Below are 14,947 nucleotides of genomic sequence, written 5' to 3'. Positions count from 1 at the left end.
TGAACATGCTAAAAGCTTGGAGATAAGTCCAGAAACATCATCCATTATGAAGAAGCCAAAAATAGAACTAGGATTTATTGAGTGATTCTACATACCAGGCCCTGTGTGGAGGACACTGAATTCATTACCTCCTTTAATCCTTACACAAATCCCATGTGGTAGGTAATATTACTACATCTTTACTAATGAAGAAGTGACATTTAGAAAGGCTAATTGACATGACTGAGAGACACGGATAGAAAACAGCAGCTGAGATCTAGAACCTACATTCCTCTGATTTTGAATATAAACTCCTCTTTTAAAAAATGAATTTGCTATCAGCAACCAACACTTGGAGAGTTGCTGCAGAATATCCAGGCCCAGATTTGAATGTGGAATGGCACCTTGGAATAATGATTGTCAGAAACTGGCTCTGCTCTGATGTCACCAGATAGCTCATATTTCTGCTCCCCAAGCTTCAGGGTGATACAGATAGGAAAGAAGAGATTGTCAATTCTACCTAGAAGAAGGATAAATACTAAAAAATATCTATACCTAGGAATATCACATTCAAACTGCAGAAAACCAAAAACAAAGAGAAAATCTTGAAAGAAGCCAAATGGGGAAATACCTTACCTATAGAGGAAAAAGTATAAGAATTATATTAGAATTCTTGTCAGGAATCATGCAAGTAGGAAGCCAGTGAAATGAAATATTTAAGTAATGAAAGGAAAAAAACCCATTAAAGTAGAATTGAATATCCAGTGAAATTATCCTTCAAAAGTGAAGAAGAAAAAAGTGAAGAAGAAATAAAAATAAACAAAAATTAAGAGAATTCATTGCTAACAAATCTTCCCTGCAAAAAAAAAGTCATAAGAAGTTCTTCAAGAAGAAGAAACATTTTATATATCAGAAACGCAGATTAACATAAAGAAAGGGAGTGTGTCAGAGAAGAAATAAATGATGACAAAACAAAATATTTTACTTTTTCTTAACTTATTTGACAGATAATTTGACAGATAATTTTTTCAAAGTAACAATGGTAATAATATTTTGGATGATTAAAGTATATAGATGAACGAGATGAATGAGAACAATGTTATCAGAGATGAGAGAGAGGTATTGGGAATGCTCTTTTATAACATAACTTTACTACCCACAAAACAGTAGAGTGTTATTTGAAAGTGGATTTAGAGGATGTACAGTTGTAAATGTATACTGCAAGCAATAGGGCAACCACTAAAGAATTTTTTAAAGAAATATAATTGATATGCTGAGAGAGAAGAGAAAATGGTATCCTATAATATGTTCAATTTAAACTAGACAATGCAGAAAAAGAAGGGAAAGGAAAAAAAGAAACAAATAACAAGAGCAAGGAATAGAAAATAGTTACAAACAGGTGAATGAATAGAAGAATTGTGGTTTATCCATTCAGTAGCTCTTCGTTCAGCAATATAAAGGAACACACTACTGATATGGGAAAAAAAATATGGATACATCTTAGAATACTAATGCTAAGTAAAAGAAGCCAAAACCCCCCTCCAAATATACATTTTTTCCATTTACATAAAATTTTATAAACTGCAAACTAATCTGTACTGAAGAAAGCAGATGGTTCCCTGGGGACCAGAGAGGGGACATGAAGGGGACAGGAGAGAGGGATTACAAAGGAACATGAAGAAACTATTAGGAATCATGACTGTGTTCATTGTCTTGATTGAGGTATTGGTTTCATGGGTGCATGTGTATGTCAAAACTCATGAAATTGTATACTTGAAATAAGTGCAATTTATTGTATGTCAATTGTACATCAATGAATTCGGTAAAGTATCAGGATACAAAATTAATGCACAGAAATCTCTGGCATTCCTATACACTAATAATGAAAAATCTGAAAGTGAAATTAAGAAAACACTCCCATTTACCACTGCAACAAAAAGAATAAAATATCTAGGAATAAACCTACCCAAGGAGACAAAAGACCTGTATGCAGAAAATTATGGCACTAATGAAAGAAATTAAAGATGATACAAATAGATGGAGAGATATACCATGTTCTTGGACTGGAAGAAACAACATTGTGAAAATGACTCTACTACCCAAAGCAATCTACAGATTCAATGTACTTCAAAAAAGTAGTTTTTTGTTTTTTTTTTTGCAGTACGCGGGCCTCTCACTGTTGTGGCCTCTCCCGTTGCGGAGCACAGGCTCCGCACGCGCAGGCTCAGCGGCCATGGCTCACGGGCGCAGCCGCTCCGCGGCATATGGGATCTTCCCGGACCGGGGCACGAACCCGTGTCCCCTGCATCGGCAGGTGGACTCTCAACCACTGCGCCACCAGGGAAGCCCCAAAAAAGTTTTTAAAAAATAGCTTACATGAGGAAAGATGGTGAGGTGAAAAAAGCAGTGAGCATGGAGTTTTGAGAGGTCTGTAATTAAATTCATGATTTACTTGCATGATCTCAGGCAACTTATTTAATTCTTCTGAATAGAAGTGTCCTTCTCTGTAAAATCGACACTGTCTCTGTCAGTTAAGATTGTGTTCATATACATCTGAAAACTTAGCAATGGCTGAAACAAGTAAAGGATGTATTTGTCTCATGGACATGAACTTTGGGTGTAGGCTGTCCAGCACTGGCATGGAGGATCAGTGATGTTACTGGTGAACCAAGATCATTTTACTGTCCTTAGTGCTGGCTGCCATTCCTCAGGCAACTTGTGTATCCCAGCAGGGAGAGGGAGGAAGGGGAAGAGGCACCATCAAGTGACTTCTCCCCATCTTTCATTGGCCACAGATGAGTCGCATGGCTATCCTTAGCTGGAAAAGGGCCTGGGAAGGCAAGTTTTTGTTCTCTAGCCTCTATAGCACAGAAAAGAAAGCAATAAGGGGTTGGATTGTGCGTTGAAGGAGCCAACCTACAGCATCTACCCCAGGTACAATAAGAGAAACTAGCCCAAACTGTCGTTGAGAAGATTTAAGCATATACAGGATTAAAAATTTGCTTGAAAACTACAACATTGCAAACAAAACAAAACAAAACAAAAAACATGTTGCTATTTGCTTCCTAATGTCCTGAAGGCCTAATCTGACCAGAGTTTGTAATCCTCTCAAAGTAATGCCAGAGCCATCATGGCACCATAATAAAATTCTTAGCTATGGGATGCACGGTAGTGAAAACTGGGTTTGTAAACCCCATGGGCTGTCTCAGGTCAATTCCATCTATTGAAATAGTAAATTTGGAGGCAGAAGATCTTCTACATAGCAGGGCTGAACCCCACAGGAAGTATTTCTCACTAGTGATAACATACTAGCAGAATTCCTAGGAAAACCGTTGTCAGGTTTCCCTGGGAGGTCAGAAGTCCCCAGATCAGCACACTGGATTAAAATATGATAGCAGTATGTACATGACCATATAAAAGAGGCTCAGTGTTGGGTCCTCATACAGGTCTTTCTTAACCATCCAATCTAAGGTGCCCCTTCACCCTAGTCACACTCTTTCCCATTAGCACATTTAATTTTCTGAAGCACTACTAAAATTATTTGTTTGTTGTCTATCTGCTCCCCTGCCTTTGAAAACTTAATTCCATATGAGCAAGGACCTTTTGTGTCTTATTTACAGCTATAAATCTAGAATCTTGAATATGATAGGTGTTCTAAATTAACATTTTGGATACCTTTCTATCCACTTATATATTTTTATTGCTTTAATGTCATAGAGATCACATAGTACCCACATTGTGCTCTGTCTTTCAAATATCTTTGACCAAAAGAGTATTTTTACCTATGTCCTGGGGATGGATATGGGGAAAATGTTTAGAATTGTTGAGTGTGGGTAAAAGAAAATTAGATTCTAAAGAAACAATCTTCTAGGCAGATTTCAGTCATATTAAAGCTAGTATTTTAGGTGTAGACTGAATTATCTTTGTAAGACTAAGTGACAAAAATGATTTGATTTTAAATTTGTACTTAACACTATTTAAACTGACATATTTCCCATTGTTGTATAGGGTGTTTCTTTGAATATGTTCAGATATTTAAACCTCAAAGAGACAAGATTGTGCTGTGTCATTTGTGGAAAAGATATGGGTAACTAAAGCCCAATGGGAAACATGAGAACTCTTAAAGCAGTTTTCTGCAACCAACATGCTGTTTGCCACACACGCCCAGCTTCATTATTACTGGGAAAAGTTTTTTTTTTTTAATCTAAAATATTTTGGCACCTTTGCTCAGATAGCTATATTTAGTTATTTTGTGATGTGACTCTTCCTGTAATCTGATATTAGCACACATCTTCAAGATCATTGGGTCCTGGCATTAGATTGGTTGAGATGGTCTAATAGGAAGAAGACAGACCCACTGACAAAACACATGAGGGATCCACTAGAGGGCAGCAAAATGCAAATCAAATTTAAATTTGCCCCCAGAAAGGCTGCTACTGTATTATCACAAAAATTTGTACTGCAAGTAAGATTTCTTAAATGCAAAAAATTCAGATTAGATCAGTGATGTAAAATAATTTATGCACAAGTATTTCTCCTTTCTTGGAAGTAGTGGTCCAAGAGCAAAATGAAAATAGAATTGGTTTCAGTCCCAGCTCTTTCACTAACTGCATGATATGGGGCAATCTACAGTTTGCCTCTCTGGTCCCCTTCTATGATATGTGGATTTGTACAAAATGATTCTTAGCATTCTTTTCAACTCTGAAGTTCCATGGTTTTATGATTAATGATTCTATTTAAGTAATTTAAAATCTTGTTGATTAGGCTATTACATTATTCAATCAACCGTAACTTGATATTAATGGAGATTCTGTTTGGGAATACCCACCGTTATTTCATGGAAAACTTAGGTCCGTGATATGCATTGATTTTCCTTCTTAGTAAAATGACACTTCTGCCCCCAAACTTTAAGACCTCTCATGTTTAAGAGCTTTAAGAGTTCTCATGTTTCCCATTACTTGTATATAATCTAGTGACAATAGTGGTTGCAATGTTTTCTGCAATAAATTTTATGATTTAAGCTATCAATACAATCTGTTTTTATTAATACAAACAAACAAAAAACCCCACAATGATCTTGTGCATACCCAGGTTGTTCTCACTCTCCATTTATTTTCCTTTTAAAGCACTACACATGTGAACTCAGTATTAGTTACTCTACCAAACTTCTAAAATCATTAAGAAGGTTATATGTGTGTGTGTGTGTGTGTGTGTGTGTGTGTGTGTGTGTGTGTATATATTTAAAAATCGTTGGCTTGAAGACCAAGGAAACTGTGACTGAGAGTAGATAAAAAAGCATGTTAAATATCTGAACTACTGTGATGTCATCATTCATTTGGTCAACCATTTTGAGCTTCTGGATGTGACTGATTTTGACAGTCAATTAATTCAGTTACTCTTCGCATTTGTTCAATGAATGTCATTATAAATATCTACCACAATAACCCATTTTCAGTTTATGCTTGAGCTGTTATTAAAATTGAAACTCTTTTCTAAGTAGCATTTTTCATGAGCACCAATGGATAAATCTGTCAGCAGGTTAGTGAAAGCAGAAACCATTTCTGAACCCAGACTGGTAAACTAGTCATATTTAACAGTGCACCACATATTTAAATATTTTCAACCCTCATTTAGGACACATTTCCTTCCTATATGCCTAAGAAAGGAAGAAATATGCCTGGCTGGCAATGAATCTGAGGGATGAAGGAAAATCATCCTTTAAAACATAGTAAACCTATTATTACTATCAGAAGCCAGAGGAGGGAGAACAGTGTTACAGGTACTCTTGACTCTGCCCTGGTACATTAGCTCATCTGGTGCCAATAAGGCTGGTACCCCTTTTTCTATGACTCTGAAGTCTTTAGCTTCTGCCTCAGTCAGTCGTAGACCCAGCTCATCTCAATGCCTGAAGTCAGTAGCTTGAGATGATAAATCACTCATTTTAATCTATTTGCTTTTCTATTAGAGGGTGAGAAATGTGAAGAGACCTCAACCCCAGAGACAACAATTGCAGATATAAGTTGCAGTTTCACGGCTCTAGTAAGATGAGCCTTTCCGACATTGTAGTGTTACTAATACAGAGTAAAGAGTAAAATACTGATTACCTAGGTGCAAATCCTGCTTCTGCCTTTATTCTGTGCCTCCATATCCTCCTCTGTTAAATGGGGATAGCTGTATCAATTTTGTCGGTTGTTTTAAGATATAAGTGGATATTTGTAAAACTATTATAATAATTTTTAAGCTTATAATATTAAAATGGTTTCACTTCTTCCTATGCTCTTCCAACAAGATGTAGCCAAGAGTATCAGATTGGAGCTTCTACTCATAATTCACTGTTGACCTTGAACAAGTCACTTCCTCTCGGTCTCATTTTATATTCAGGATCTAAAACAATGTTTCAAAAGTAATACATGTTCTAAGATTGTCTCAATGGATGTTGTGGAATGAACAAACTTCAAAATGAGGATATTGGAGCAAATAGATCACCAAGAAACCCTCTAATTTTAATACTTCATGTGATTCATTATCTCTCAATAGTACCGTGGGGAACACCTGAAATGCCATTGGCTATCTACATTGGGAAACGCCACTGCAAAACAGCATACTGTTTACTTAAAAAGAATATTGACAGTATGTACGCAAAATATAACACCCTTTACAGTGGTAATTAATACAGTATTTTCTCTGCCAATACTAGACTGAAACAAAGGCCAGAGTAGAAGAATAAAAACACGTTTATTTTGTACATATTTTGTACAAATCGGCTGTGTCCGAGGGGCAGAGCAGGGGCAGGGCGCGCCCTCAGAGGAGCAGGAGGGGGCCCAGCAGCAGCTCGCCCTGGCCCAGCAGGCGGCCCCGCTCCAGCCCGCGGCCCGCGTTCTCGGCCTTGACGCGCACGGCCAGGCGGCGCACCTCGTCCTCCGAGAGCCCGTCCAAGCACAAGTCCTGCTCCAAGACCGCCCGGCGGCTCCGCCGGACCACGGCGCCCCGCGGCCGGCGCGTCTGGCCCGGCGGCTGCAGGACGAAGCTGACGCGGCAGCCGACGGGGGCGCGGGGCTCGGCGGCCCCTCCGGCCGGGCCCTCGGCGCGGAGCAGCCGGACGCGGAGGCGCCCGCTGTCCCGACTGTACTCGGCGGCCAGGCGCAGGGCGCTGCCGGCGCGGTCCAGAGTCACGGTGCCCTCGGCCTCCAGGCGCTCGGGCCGCGGGTCGGGGGGCGGTGGAGCGGACGGGGCGGGGGCCTGAGCCGGGGACAGGGAGCCGGCGCCGCGCTCGTCGTCGTCGTCGTTCCCGTCCCCGCTGGCGACGGAGCGGGCACTGGCCAGGCCGCTGCTCCTCTGAGCCCGCAGCGCGCAGCGTATCAGCCCCTCGGGAGCGCGCAGGAGGCGGCGGCCGTGGTGTCGGCGAGTGAGCGCGTCCAGGTGCGGGCGGGGGCCGCCGAGGGCCGTGGGGTGCGGAGCAGGAACTCTTCCCGGGGGTGCGAGGGGAGCGTCTCCGCCGCCGCCGCCGCCGAAGGTGCGGGCCGGGGGGCGGAGCGCGGGCAGGAGCGGGGCGGCCCCCGGGCCCCCGAGGAAGAGCGACTCCCTGCGGCGGGTGTGCGGGCTCTCGAGCAGCGCGCAGAAGCCGTAGGCTGTACGCGCTCGGGGCAGGTGAGGCAGCGAGAGCGCAGCCTGCGAGCATGGGTCCCAGTCCGTGCGCCCCGCGCCGTCGTCTGTCCCTGCTTTTTCGCCCCTGGTGTCTTGGATTGCAGCCAGGGTCGGGCAGGGCGCGAGTCGCGGTGGGATGCAGAACTCTGGGATGCGGTCCGGGGTGAGCACGTTTGCGCACCAGGAGGGCCTGAGAGCAGTGGCTCGGCCGGCCTGATCCTGGAAAAGCCGGTTTCTGCCCCGCAGGAAGTGCTCGGGTCCCAAGCGGAGCCGCTCCAGGCACCACATCAGGCAGCAGGTGCCGGTTCCAGAGGAACCTCTGCTGGAGCTGGTCAGTCTGTAATGCACAAGCACACACGGATCATCATAGTGAGCCCTGCAGGGCGCAGCAATGCCCGTCTCTTCTACTCATGGGGTGCTTCCTCCTGCCTCCTCCAGACCAGGCAAATTGCCCCTCACGCTGCTGTTGCAAATGTTTTAGTGTTTCCCTGGCGGTAAAACAATCGTTCTTCTCTCTTCTGTAGTAGTGTACACTTTGGGTTTGTTGCCTTACTCTAGACCTGTCCTCGCTGGCCTAAGGAGGAGATTCTCAAAATGTTTGCCTCGCGCTGTCCTCGGTGCCAAGTGGCACTATGCTTGTGCAATAGTTTCCTGAATCCTTGGATTATTGCACTCAAATCCTCAGAGAGAATTAAAATAATTATTATCCTTTCCAAGATATTCGTCTTGCTCCCCGCTTAAAGCGAAAAGAGCCTCAAACGAGTCCCTGGGGGAGTTAAGCAAGGCTATAGGTCTCTCATAATGTACCTGGGGTCCAGCGTCATATAGGTCTCCGCACCGATCCGCCTGGGGCACCAACCTCTAGAGGCGCACAGCCTCTGGGAAGATCAAAGCTCGTACGGCGGGATTCTGTACAGCTTAAAGGCAGTCGGCTTGAGCCTTTATACCTGGGGCCTGGGACGCCTGCCAGTGGGCGGGCCGGATTGGCACTGATAGGTAACCTGACGACAGGCCTTCCAACTTTCCCTCTGCCACGTGGCTGGATCCGCAGCGGAAATTCTAGGCATGCAGTTCTTTTTCTCTCCTGCTTCAGGTAGGGATGTTTCTGTTTACTCACGTGCAAAAGAGGGCTAAGTCTTTACTATATGGCAGAGTCATTGTGAGGATCGATGGACATAATGAGTGTGAATCACAGAAGCACTCTACACCCACCAATAAGAGGAGATAAAAGTCGAATCTGTCTTATTCTTATTTAATATCCTCCCCCAAATCCAGCCTTTAGTTTGCCCAGCTTTCGAAGTTCCTTACCTACCTTCTGGTTTTCTGTTCTGATTTTAAATCGTTTTTGTTTGTTGATTACAAACCACTCTGGATACAGGGAACCCTATGGACTGCTGTAAATATTCTGTATCTTTTTTGGGGGGGGGTAGGAGTTTATTAATTAATTAATTAATTTTTGCTGTGTTGCGCCTTCGTTTCTGTGCGAGGGCTTTCTCTAGTTGTGGCAAGCGGGGGCCACTCTTCATCGCGGTGCGCGGGCCTCTCACTGTCGCGGCCTCTCTTGTTGCGGAGCACAGGCTCCAGACGCGCAGGCTCAGTAGTTGTGGCTCACGGACCTAGTTGCTCCGCGGCATGTGGGATCCTCCCAGACCAGGGCTCGAACCCGTGTCCCCTGCATCATCAGGCAGATTCTCAACCACTGCGCCACCAGGGAAGCCCAATATTCTGTATCTTGATCTGGGTGGGGTTACTGGGGTGTATCCATATGTAAAAAAAAAATTATCTAGCATACACTTAAGATTAGATATAAGATTGTGTCTTATACCTCAATTTAAAAAATAACAACCCACTTCTTAAACCTTGTGCGCTGATGTTTTAATTGGGAAAATATACTCCTGCATACAACTGGGCTGTTGGAACCATCCTTTGACGGCACCTTTGTAGGCTGTGCCCACCGGAGACATCCTTTTCCTCTCTTTTGAAAACTGACCTGTGTTCACTTTGTAAGAGACCTGCTTCCAACTAGCTTAGGTTGAAAGAGATCTGAGGCATTTTGTTCAGCGTTTGGGTGTACACTATTTCTGCCTAAGATACCGCCTTGCAAATTAATTGCTTATCCAAATGATGTTCAGTAAATTAAACTGAACTCATGCAAAGGTGATTTTAGGATGGGGCATGTGCATTTTGTTTCCAGGATATATACGTACACAGCCACTGTACTTGATGATTTACATATAGTCTCTGGAATAGTCACATAAACCCTGCAAATTATGAATATTCCTAGTAAGGCATCCAAGTTCACATAATGATGGGAAATGGAAGAAAAATACACACTGATGGGCATAAATGAGTTGTTTTGGGGATTAAACAACTCTTATAAGGTAAAATACTTAGCGCTGTGCTTGGAACATGGTAAGTGCTAAGTACATATAAGCTGTGATTATTATTATCATTAATAAAAATAGAAGGGAGGGACTTCTCTGGTGGTGCAGTGGTTAAAACTCTGCGCTTCCAATGCAGGGGACATGGGTTTGTGCCCTGGTCCAAGAAGATCCCACATGCTGCGGAGCACCTAAGCCCGTGCGCCACAACTACTGAGTCTGCGCTCTAGAGCCCACAAGCCACAACTACTGAGCCCATGTGCTTCAACTACTGAAGCCCGCGCACCTAGAGCCCATGCTCCACAACAAGAGAAGCCACCGCAATGAGACGCGCAGCGCAACGAAGAGTAGCCCCCGCTCCACACAACTAAAGAAAGCCCACGTGCATCAACGAAGACCCAACACAGCCAAAATAAATAAATAAATAAATAAATAAATAAATAAATAAATAAATAAAATAGGAAAAAAAAAAAAGGAAAGAAAAGAAAATTAGGTCCGAAATCAGTGGTTTTGACTCTAGAATGGCCGCTCACTATGTGACCATGAGCAAGTTACTTAACCTTTCCAAGCCACAGTATCAAATGTAAAATTAGGAGGTGGGGCCTTCGGGAGGTAATGAGATTAGTGACCTTATAAAAGAGACCCAGGAGAGCTCCCTTGCCCCTTCTGATAATAATAGTATCTATCTACCTATTTATCTATCTATAAAATAAGATAATGCAGGTGAAAACTTTAGCATAGAGCCTGATATACACAATGTCAGATATTTATTGTTATTACAGAAGAGAGCAAATATTTGTTAGTCCATTTATTCATTCAAAGCAATATTTACTGAATGCCTCCTGGGTTCCAGCCACCGTGCTAGGCAGGTAGATCCAGGCTGTACAGGATCATATCAACTATGTACATCTGTCAGAAGAGAAATGAAATGATGAGGATGACATATTTGAACTCCATCTGGCTGAGGCAGAAATGAGAAGAGACTATTGCACACTATTTATATATTTAGTCTGGGGGCAGGGTTGGTGTGTCCCTGGGTTTGCCATGCCCTTGACTAGCTACTTGTTTGTCTTTATATGAGCTCCACTCCTGGCCAAAATCCTTGGTCCAGTGCCAAATCTATGGGAGAATGATTACCAAATTATATACCTGAGGGTCAAGTGAATGTGTTTTGACTCATCTTCTCTCAGGAGACAAGATGCTGTTAGCCCAGCAAATGAGAGCCCAGAGACCCCTAGGTTATAATGGTGAGGCTCACAATCTGAGAAGTTGTCTGAGAAGTTGTTAAGCAGAGCTGTGTCGTGAAGGGAGAGATAATTTAGGGGTAAAGAAACACAAACTTTGGAGTTGATCTATCCTAGGTTCAAATGTTATGCAACTTTTTAACTATGGAACTGTGAGCAAGTTAATTTCTTTGAGCCAAAGTTGTATAATAGGGGTTATAATACCTACCACACAAGATTGTTGTGAGTGTTAAAAATGCATGAAATGCCTGGCACACAGTAAGTGTTGGCTATCACTTAGCTGTTATTATTATACAGCTCTGCTTGGCTAGGAATTAGGTGATTCACACATGGATTCCCTTAAAAACATTTCTCTTTCTTGCCAAGCCAAGCAGCATTGCTTTGTTTTTATTAATAATTCACCTTCTTTAATAACACTATGGAAGCATTTTCTATATAAGGTTTCTTGAAACAGCAGAGACATGCCCTCGCATGGCTGGTCCCCTGTGACCACATTAAGCCTTATGTTTTACTTACCTTGGAAGCATGAGCCATGCAGTACTTGGGAGGATGGTGTAACAGGATGAGGCCCTCTGCCTGGAACACCCAAATCTACTCAGAGGAAGACTGTTATCATAGCTTCATCACAGCTATGGGAACATTCACTGATGGAGCTGATAAAATTCTGCGAAGTAAGCATAAATAGATAACATACCATCGAGGTCAGAGGTGCTCTTGGAGTAGAAGGATATGGAACCACTTAAAGCAGAACTGCAAAATAATATATAGGAGGTTGGGTGTCAAGGAAAGCAAGAAGAAGAGAGTTTATAACCCAATAAAATACTGGTGTTCTGACTTATCCATCTCATTCAACAGAATTGGAGTGTGGAGTAATGGAAAGTAAACAGACCAGGGAGTTGGGACACCTGGAGTTTAGCACACTGATAGTCACTAACTTCTTGTGGGACCCTGGCAAGTCCCTTAATTCTCTCTCGCATTCAGTGTCCCCTCCATCAAAGGAGAAGGTTGGATTAACCATATGATATTTGATTGCCTCTGTCTCTGACATTCTGCAATCCACTCCTGTGTTTTCCCCCAGTTAAACTTCCTAACTTTTCTGAAAACCCATGCTGTCATGCTTATTCTCTAGCTTTCTCCTCCATTTCCTTTTCCCCCCAAATCCCTTTTGCTTTTCTCAGCAAACTCCAGGGCTGGGGAATGGGGTGTGGGTATGAGGTAGTAGTGTGACATCGGAATTTCTTATTTTTCAATTTTTAAGCAAGAGTGTTAATTTTTAAAAAGTGTCCCTAATTTTGACTTTTGTTTTTAACAGGAAGAATATTTTGCTCATCTGTTTTTATTGCTCAGTCCCTCCTTGCAGTTTAGCTTTGCAGTTGCCTTTGTTAACCTTCTCATTGTTCTGAAGCCAGAATGAATGTAAGAGCCATAATTACTAGAATGTTCATTTCCTTTAGTTAACCTTTGTATCCAAATTCCTTTTGGTATCTGTGCGTTAGAGTGCAAATGGTATTTCTTTTTTATTTTATTTTATTTTACTTTATTTTAGGCTGCGTTGGGTCTTTGTTGCTGAGCACGGGCTTTCTCTAGTTGCGGCGAGCGGGGGCTACTCTTCATTGTGGTGTGCAGGCTTCTCATCGCGGTGGCTTCTCTTGTTGCAGAGCATGGGCTCTAGGCGCGCAGGCTTCGGTAGTTGTGGCTCATGGGTGTTAGAGTGCAGGCTCAGTAGTTGTGGCACACAGGCTTAGTTGTTCCGCAGCATGTGGGATCTTCCCAGAGCAGGGCTCGAACCTGTGTCCCCTGCATTGGCAGGCAGATTCTTAACCACTGCACCACCAGGGAAGCCCTAATGGTATTTCTTAACATTGGTTATGGTTTGTTTTGGATTAGGAGTTTTTCAAGAAGTATGGGATATTTGGGGCATTACTCTGTGCACATAATAACCAATCCCTCAAAACATACTTAAAAAGTAAAATGTTAAAACTTAAAAGCTCTTTATCCTCTATGGTCATAGCATTATTTGTACTGACAATTTTGAGCTGAATTTTTCCACCATGAGAGTTTCCATTCTGTCATCTACCTTTCAGAGCAAGAAATCACCTAGTGGTGATTTAACTCTACTTATTAAAAGAGAAAAAGTGGCAGTGCTCAGGGAACTGAAGGAAAGAAACACTTGCTGTGTAGTTTTATGTAAATCATTTAATTTAATGTAAATCACTGACTTTAATTTTCCTATAAATGAAGACAATACTACTACCTGCATTACTTGTCTCACAGATCTTTCATGAGGCTTACTTGAAAATGCATACCTTGGCATAATAATGGCATGATAGCTCATGAGGTATAACTGGAGAAGTATTAATAAGATGGAATAATGCTTATAAAGGCAGACACATGCATTATTCTTTCAAAAGTGTAAAGTACCATAGAAGTACAAGAAATTATTACACAAGGATCAGTACTGCCCACTTTTCCCCAGCAGATTACTCCTCTGTTCCATTTGCTTGGCCATACTCTTCTGCCCGTGGCATCTTTCATATCGTCTTGCACTGTTATTCATATATCTTTGCATTGTTTGCTTTTTATCTTTTTCTGGTGCATGCCTATCCCAACAAGAATATATATATATATATATATATATTTATATTTATATATACACATATACATATATATATATATATTTTTGCATTCTCCTTAGTACATAGTTGGTGTGCACGTACAAGGGGAGAGGGGTTGTTGGGGAAGCATGAGCCATGCAGTGCTTAGGAGGATGGCATAACAGGATGAGGCCCTGTGCCTGGAACACCCAAATATTTATCTATCTATCTATCTATAGATAGATAGATAGATATTTTTTTTGGCATCCTCCTCAGTGCATAGTTGGTGTGCATGGGGGATGTTGTGGGTAGATTAGAAACAAGTTTGGTATAGGTTGAAGAGGGCTTTCTAAACACTGGAAAGTTATTGGGTCTTTTTTTTTTTTAGGTTAATTTTTTTTATTAGTTTCTGCTTTATAACAAAGTGAATCAGTCATACATATACATCTGTTCCCACATCCCTTCCCTCCTGCGTCTCCCTCCCTCCCACCCTCCCCATCCCACCCCTCCAGGCTATTGGGTCTTTTTGAGCAGGGGACTAACCTGAGCTCATCTGTGCTTTGGGAAATTAGCTCCGGTGACAATGTGAAGATGGATGGAGAAGGGAAAAACTGGAGCCCAGGAGGCCAGTTAGAGGGTGATTGCATGGTTCGGATGAGATATAAAGAGAATTTAGGAAATATGGCAAAAGCAGAATAGCCAGGTTTGGCTGTTAATTGTTTGTGGATGGTGAAGGAGGGAAGTATGAAGTGCTTCAAAATACATCCTAGGTATTTTGTCAGGGTGACTAAGCTCGGGTAAACAAACGGTTAAGGTTTTATATTCTGTGTGCTGGAGCGAAGGATGCAGGTGGTTACTGATAGCACCAGTACTGGTTAGTATTGGTTTTTTCTTTTACATCCATTTTACATAATACCAATTGTAGACATTTTGACTTTTTTTCTTCTCCAATGGACTTTGTATTTAAGGAATGATTTTTCTTTTTGATCCTCTTTGTCTGTTCAGGCTGCTATTACAAAATACCATAGAGTGGGTGGTTTAAAAACAATAATTTATTTTTCACAGTTCTGGAGGCTAGGAAGTCCAAGATCAAGGTGCCAGTTGA

General features: G+C 42.2%; 1 protein-coding gene across 1 annotated transcript; it reads right to left on the bottom strand.

Annotated features, from left to right (window-relative positions):
* Nucleotides 1-6,698: 6,698 nt before the first annotated feature.
* Nucleotides 6,699-7,911, bottom strand: LOC307050900 (C2 calcium-dependent domain-containing protein 4A-like; the record flags this gene model as incomplete). The annotated part of the gene is made up of 1 exon (XM_079701160.1): nucleotides 6,699-7,911. One exon carries the CDS (start codon nucleotides 7,909-7,911, stop codon nucleotides 6,781-6,783), a length of 1,131 nt encoding a protein of 376 aa, XP_079557286.1. The 3' UTR covers nucleotides 6,699-6,780.
* Nucleotides 7,912-14,947: the final 7,036 nt, after the last annotated feature.

This window comes from Hyperoodon ampullatus (assembly GCF_949752795.1).
Source record: "Hyperoodon ampullatus genome assembly, chromosome: 3".
NCBI lineage: Eukaryota > Metazoa > Chordata > Mammalia > Artiodactyla > Ziphiidae > Hyperoodon > Hyperoodon ampullatus.
This window is presented reverse-complemented; position numbering and strand designations above follow the sequence as displayed.